At 60.5% G+C, this 7,037-nt stretch overlaps 1 protein-coding gene across 2 annotated transcripts; it reads left to right on the forward strand.

Annotated features, from left to right (window-relative positions):
• Positions 1–2,206: 2,206 nt before the first annotated feature.
• Positions 2,207–5,628, forward strand: Ntn3 (netrin 3). 2 transcript variants are annotated; one of them, XM_008845462.3, is made up of 6 exons: positions 2,207–4,011; positions 4,083–4,271; positions 4,362–4,511; positions 4,643–4,693; positions 4,808–4,882; positions 5,157–5,628. In XM_008845462.3, the coding sequence occupies exons 1-6, from the start codon at positions 3,084–3,086 to the stop codon at positions 5,504–5,506; spliced, it is 1,743 nt and encodes a 580-aa protein (XP_008843684.1). In that variant the 5' UTR covers positions 2,207–3,083; the 3' UTR covers positions 5,507–5,628. The 2 variants fall into 2 exon arrangements, with proteins under 2 accessions (XP_008843684.1, XP_029425652.1); XM_029569792.1 differs by lacking the exon at positions 4,362–4,511 and having other exon boundaries at positions 2,697–4,011; positions 5,157–5,536.
• The last annotated feature ends 1,409 nt before the right edge of the window (positions 5,629–7,037 follow it).

Raw genomic sequence — 7,037 nt, forward strand, 5'->3', positions numbered from 1 at the left:
TGCTTTTCAGCTTTTCGCTTGGCGCGCTGAGATGGTCGCGACCGCCGAGCAGGCCTGACTGAGCATGGCCGGATAGGGTTGGCGCCTGGGATCCGTGCCTCCCCCCGAGCTGCCTGCCTTCCTTTCTGGGTTGGAGCCCCACGAGGCATAGTAGGCACTCAATAAATGTTTGTACAAGGCGAGAACAAGTGGTGGCTCGCAAATGTCTGGAGGGGACAGTAGATTTTGAGTTGGGCAGGGAGTTATTCGGGCGGTCAGCACCTCCCTGGGGCCTGAAACTGTTAAATTCCTCTGTCCTGTCTTCTCCGTCTGTGCCTTAAAGCCAGCTGCTGTCACTGAGTTGGGGTGAATGCAGAGTCTGAGCAGCTGCAGGTGTGAGGCAGGGAGGCGGAGCTCTCTAGCAGAAAGTGCCTGGAGGGGGTAGGGACCTGAGAAATGGGAAGCCTGTGAGGACTCTTGTCTAGGGGCTGGGACAGGTGGCTGAGTCCAGGGAGAGTAATGAACCTTCCCTGGGGGCTGTGGGGAAAACTCTCCCCAACTCCCAGCACACCATCTGCCAGAGTAGCCCCAGGGCCAGAGAGTGTACAGAGGGCAATTCTAGGAAGAGATCTGAAGCCCACAGCCTCCTCCCTGAAGAGCTGGTGATGCAATAGCCATTTGGGCCCCTATCCCCATCTCCACCATCCCCTCCCCTCCGACCCAATCAAGCCTGAGGCCATCCCCAACTTCCACCCACACTAGAATACACCAGATGTTCTGCAGCCCCTGGCAGCTGCAGCTCTCAGGCTGAGCTAGAGGCAAAGCTGGCTTCACTGTTAGGGTAAAAGGCTGCTCCTGCTGTTCTACCTCAGGTGGCTGATAGGCTGGGGACTCTAGCAGGAGACAGAAGTCCAGGAGACAGCCTGGGTATCCCTGGAGGCTTTTCTCTTTCCTAAGTCTCTCTCCATCTACCAGATTGTTTGGTTCCATCCCCCATGCCCCTACCAAACTTCCATTCCTGTGAGGCTGGGGGTGGTGGGGGTGGTGGTGGTGTCTTTGAAGGTGTTTGGAATGGGGCTAGTTCTGAACTTGACCCACCCCAGAGCAGAGCAGAGCTTAGGAGCTTGTAAACAACACATTCTGTCTAGTTTACTTTCTTGAGAAGCCAAAGGACAGGGCTCTGGGGTTGTCCAGGTGAAAGGAGAGGTTAACCTTTCTAGGCTACCCGTTCCTCCACCATTCATTCCTCCATGTGTGGACATCAGGTCTGGGAAAATGCCTTGGGCCAGGGAGTCTGTTACTCCAGAGGCTAAGCCGTGTGTCCATCTACTGTCTTTCTGCTTCTCGAGTTATTTCTCCCTGTGCAACCTTGGCTTTGCCCTGAAAGATTCCAGTGTCCTTGCTCTACTACTCCTCTTCTGAAAAGCAGAGTACTTTTGTTTCTCTTTCTTTTAGGAACACTCTCAGTCCAAAGTGGCAGCTATGTGTACACAGACATACCCACATGGCCTTTTAATCGGCCAGGACTGGCCTGGAGTCAGCCTCCCTTCTGAAACTGGGTATTTAGACCTCAGGACTGCTCCCAAGGTGGGACAGTTTCCCTGTCTATTCTGCATGATGGCAACCTCAGCTCTCCCTGGGACTCTTGCCTGTTTGTCAAGGACCAAAGACAGTGGGGAAAGCCTCTGGGCCCTCTTGACAGGAACCACCACTCTCATGTAGCTGCCATGTCCAGCAGATAAGGCCACTCACCTGGGCATCTGCTTAATTTACTGGGATGTGGGCCAGCAGGTCCAGGGATTTTGATTGATTTGTGACATCTCCATGGGTCAAACCCCACTCCTTACCTCTTCATAGGGGTCTTCAATAGGTGATCAAACCCCGAACTTCAAGGGGACATCAGATAGGTTGTGCTCTCTGCCCCCTCCCAAAGCCTCCAAGACCTTATGAACAGCTGGGGCCATCACATGACAGCTATACACTGAGACCCAGGATATAGCTTTGGGCTAAGAGATTGGTTGATCCCACTTGGAAACAGTGACTTCATCACTAAGCAGAGCTCAGGCCCTCTGTAGTTGAAGTCCTAGCTTAGGATGATATCTATAAGGGCTCATCAGATAGATCTTCCCAGCAACTCAGAACATACTGAACAGCATGCATTTTGGTTGATGAGGAAATTGAGGAACCCAAGCCACACAACCAGAAATCCAAACAGCTTGGACAGAAAATCAGACCTGCGTTTTTACTACAACAGACTGCTCCTTGGGGATACCCTACAATGGCTAACCCCACTGATTTTCCCCTACTCTGGGTTAGCATCCAGAGACTAAAGGCCTCATACCTAGAGCTGTGCCTGCATGATGGGCCTCAGGGAGGAGTGGCCCAGACCCCAGCCCAGCACGTGGCACCACCCCAGGAGCAGTCAAAGCCTGGCTTCTGGCCGAGGACCCTGCTGGGTGGTCCTTCTGGCTGCAAGACTGAGCCACCAGACCCCTCCCGACAGCACATTCCTGGTTCTCCAGCCCCTCCCCCGGCTCTCGGGCCTCCCAGCCCCCTCCTGCGCTGGCCCAGCCTGTGTCTGAATTTGCTTCTGATTCTGTGTGGACGAGGCCCCCTCCCCTCCCTCCTTCCCGACCCGAGCAGCCCCGCCCCCGGCTGGGACCAGGCTCGCGCCTGCGGCGCCCCCCACCCCCTCCTGGCACAGCTCGCCAGCCCTCGCTGCAACTGGGAGGAGGCGGCAGCCCGGGCGCCCCATGCCCCGCCCGCCCAGGGCCCTTCCCCGGAGGCCGGGAAATCTGCTCCTCCTGGCCCTCGGTGGGTGAGTGCAGGCAGCCGGCGGCGGGTGGGGCCTCGCGGGCGGAGGCACTGGGAGCCGAGGCGACGCCTGTCATCGCTCCAGGCCCAGCCAGAAGACGCGCCAACATCCCCACTGCTGTGCTCCGGCCCTAGGCGTGCCCGCAGCTGCTCCCACCTCTGGGCTTGGGCTGGGGCCGCCGAGGGGCTTTGCTTGCTTGGCACTGCAGACCCCGGGGACCGAGCCTCCGACAGGGTTCTCTCTCTTCGAGGGCAGAATCGTCCGGCAGGAGCCACTGGCTGACCCAACCATGCCCCGCTGGCCCTGGGGGCTGCTGCTGACCGCGAGCACTCTCTCCGCTGCACTGAGCCCAGGGCCGCCGGCACCCGCCGACCCCTGCTATGATGAGGCCGGGGCGCCCCGCTGCTGTGTTCCGGGCCTGGTCAACGCTGCTCTAGGCCGTGAGGTGCTGGCGTCCAGCACGTGCGGGCGTCCAGCCAATCGAGCCTGTGACGCCTCGGACCCGCGGCGGGCACACCCTGCCGCCCTCCTGACCTCTGCTGGGGGCACTGCAAGTCCTCTGTGCTGGCGCTCCGATTTGCTGCAACGGACACCCCTTAACGTGACCCTCACAGTGCCCTTAGGCAAGGCTTTTGAACTTGTCTTCGTGAGCCTGCGCTTCTGCTCAGCTCCCCCAGCCTCCGTGGCCCTGCTCAAGTCACAGGATCATGGCCACAGCTGGGCCCCCCTGGGCTTCTTCTCTTCCAGCTGTGGCCTGGACTACGGCCGACCGCCTGCTCCTGTTGATGGCCCTGCTGGTCCAGGGCCTGAGGCCCTCTGTTTTCCAGCCCCCCAGGCCCAGCCTGATGGTGGAGGCCTTCTGGCCTTCAGTGTGCAGGACGGCAGCCCACCCAGCCTGGATCTAGACAACAGTCCAGTGCTCCAAGACTGGGTGACTGCCACAGATATCCGAATATTACTCACAAGGCCTGGCATGCTGGGGGATTCCAGGGATTGGGAGGCCATTGTCCCTTACTCCTACTCAGCCACTGAGCTCCAGGTGGGAGGTCGTTGCAAGTGCAATGGGCATGCCTCACAGTGCCTGTTGGACACCCATGGCCACCTGATCTGCGACTGCCGGCATGGTACTGAGGGCTCTGATTGCAGCCGCTGCAAGCCCTTCTACTGTGACAGACCATGGCAGCGTGCTACATCACAGGAAGCCCACGCTTGCCTTGGTGAGGCCTTGGAGGGTGGCCTGGGGACTTCTGACCAGGCAGGCCTGCCCCTGACTGATCCCTCCCTGCAGCTTGCTCCTGCAATGGCCATGCCAGACGCTGCCGCTTCAACATGGAGCTGTACCGACTCTCAGGCCGCCGCAGTGGTGGTGTCTGCCTCAACTGCCGGCACAACACTGCTGGTCGCCACTGCCACTACTGCCGGGAGGGCTTCTATCGGGACCCAGGCCGGGCCTTGAGTGACCGTCATGCTTGCAGAGGTGAGCCTGCCAAACTGCATGCCTTCATGATCTACTTTCTCAGAACCCCAGATGTGCCTCTGACCAGGACTTTTCATTTTCTATCCTTAGCTTGTGACTGTCACCCAGTTGGTGCTGCTGGCAAAACCTGTAACCAGACTACAGGCCAGTGTCCCTGTAAGGATGGTGTTACTGGTCTTACCTGTAACCGTTGTGCCCCAGGCTTCCAGCAGAGCCGCTCTCCCGTGGCACCCTGTGTTAGTGAGTGACCCTTCCCTGCCTCAGCCACCTCAGCCAAAGTCACATCAGCTGCAGACTGCTGTCTATCTGGCCCCTGGGCCTTTCAAATACCCCTACTCCCCCATCAAAAGCTATTCTCTCATCCTCTCTAGGGACCCCTGCCACTGGACCCACTGAAGAAAGCAGTCCTGTGGAGCCACAAGGTGAGTGGACACCAGAGCCCCAGACTGGTATGACCTTGGGGGAGGGAGCTACTGCTAAAGCAGGGCTGTTGAAGAGGCATTGGGACTATGCCAGCTGCCATCCCTTTTCTCTAGATTGCGAGTCTCACTGCAGACCTGCCCGTGGCAGTTACCGAATCAGCCTGAAGAAATTCTGCAGGAAGGACTATGGTAGGTTGCCTCACCTCAGCCTCCTTGTCTCAACCCCAGCTTCCCCACTGAATATCTTGACCTTGGCTATACCTCAAGGCTCATCTTTTACTCAGGTCTCCTGTTGATGCTGGGCCGGCCCATCCACTGCCCTATGCCCTCCATGTGCCTCCCTCTGGTGGGTGGCCTCTTTGTGTCCTTCCTACTCCGGGTGGGCACCCTGTGGTCCTCCACGTGGCCCGTCCCCTTCCTGCCCGTCCCCCCCAACCCAGTCCCTCTCTTGTCCTCCCCGCAGCGGTGCAGGTGGCAGTGGGTGCCCGCGGCGAAGCACGGGGCGCGTGGACACGCTTCCCGGTGACTGTGCTCGCGGTGTTCCGCAGCGGCGAGGAGCGCGCTCGGCGCGGGAACAGCGCGCTGTGGGTACCAACCCGCGACGCGGCCTGCGGTTGCCCGCGCCTCCTACCTGGCCGGCGCTACCTGCTGTTGGGGGGCGGATCAGGGGCCGTGGCCGGGAGCGCCGGGGGCCGGGGACCTGGGCTCAGCGCAGCGGGTGGAAGCCTCGTGCTGCCCTGGAGAGACGCGTGGACGCGGCGCCTGCGGAGGATGCAGCGACGCGAGCGACGGGGGCGCTGCGGGACCGCCTGAACCTGTGGGCAGGGCGCGAACTGAGCATGGCTCTGCACCCACATAACCCGGCAGGTTCATCAGTGCATCCGCCTGCTAAAAGAGTTTTCGCTCGAGTCGCGTGCATCGTCAGCTGAGCTCCCGTTTGGTCCTTATCGGAAACCTTTGGCGAGACCCCGCCCCAAACACAGAGGCCTGTGATGGCCCCAAAGAGCTGTCTGGAGGTTCCTAGTGCAGCTCTCACCCTCTGAGGACTCTGATCCCACCACCCTGTCTGTCCTCTACAAGGGGCATCCCGATTCCTCTCTCCTAAAGGCTGTGAACTGCCTCTCTCGCCGCACCCTCCAGGATCCCTCAGGACTTTGAGCATAACCCATAGGCCACTGTGATCTCTGACCTCATCAAAGCCACTGTGGCCATCATAGTCTCCTGTCCACCGCTGTGGGAGCGGCGATCTAGCTAAGCAAGTCAGCGACTCCCCTGCCTCCCAGCCCGATTCTGCAGAGAGCCCTGTGGGTTCCTCCAGTGCTAGGATGGCTGCCTCTGTCCAACATCGCGGATCTGGTCCCCACGTCCGGAACGGCCTGCCTCTGCCGGTCGAGTTTCTGTGTCCCGCTTCCCAGCTGCGTCTCTGCCTGTGTCCTGCTTCTTTCTTGGCTCGCTGTATCCCCATCTCCTAGTCTTGGCCTCCGGGTCCTTGGCACAGGTCCCGCCCCTAGAATCCCTACATTCCTTTGCCGGCACAGGACTGTACGTCTCGAATGCGCATTTCGGGGCCACGTATGGACCAGGTCAGACGGCGACTCCCGTGGGCAGCCATCGGGGTTCCAGTTGCCCACGACATTGCCTCGCAGCCTGCACTGGTGCCCCCGCCCCTTTGGGCGAGCCCTAGCCCTTATGCGCGGGAACCGCTGTTCCGCCAGCGCATGCTCCAGCCGCAGCTGCCGCCGGACGCCAGTGCGCATGCTCAGAGCCAGCTTGGCTGGAACGCGGGGTGCTTGGGGTGGGCAGCCCGCAGCGCGTGCTTGTGGGGCGGGGCCGCCTACGCGCATGCGCAGAAAAACCCGCGCCGTCCCTCAGAGAGGCAGACAGCGGTGCGGTGAAGTGCTGGGCGCCCAGGTGGGTGCGCGGCGGGGGCGTGGCGGCGGAGTGAGGGGGTGTCACTATCACGGTGCGGGGACTTGCGGCGCGGGCGTACTGAGGGAAGAGACTCGGGGCACGCTCGGTCTCTCTCTCTCTCTCGGTCGCGGCAGGTCGGGAGGTTCGGAGCCAGGCGCTGCGTGCGACCCTTCTGGGCAGGGCCGGGCCTTTATGGCTCCTGCCCCGGCTAGATGTTGCGGGAAAGAGCTGCCTGTGTGTCAACCTTGGAGCACTTTTCGTCCCAGCCAAATAGGAAATCCTCCTTGCGGATTCGTTGGAATTGCAGCAGCTGCTCATATATACCTTCTGCCCTCGGAGACCTGCAGCTCTTCGAGCCCATCACTACTTGCCCAGGATGACACAACTGCCCTCCTGACGCCTAGGTACCTTCCCAGCCTTGGAGCCCTGTCCA

The sequence above is a fragment of the Nannospalax galili genome, unplaced genomic scaffold, assembly GCF_000622305.1.
Source record: "Nannospalax galili isolate Female #2095 unplaced genomic scaffold, S.galili_v1.0 scaffold471, whole genome shotgun sequence".
NCBI lineage: Eukaryota > Metazoa > Chordata > Mammalia > Rodentia > Spalacidae > Nannospalax > Nannospalax galili.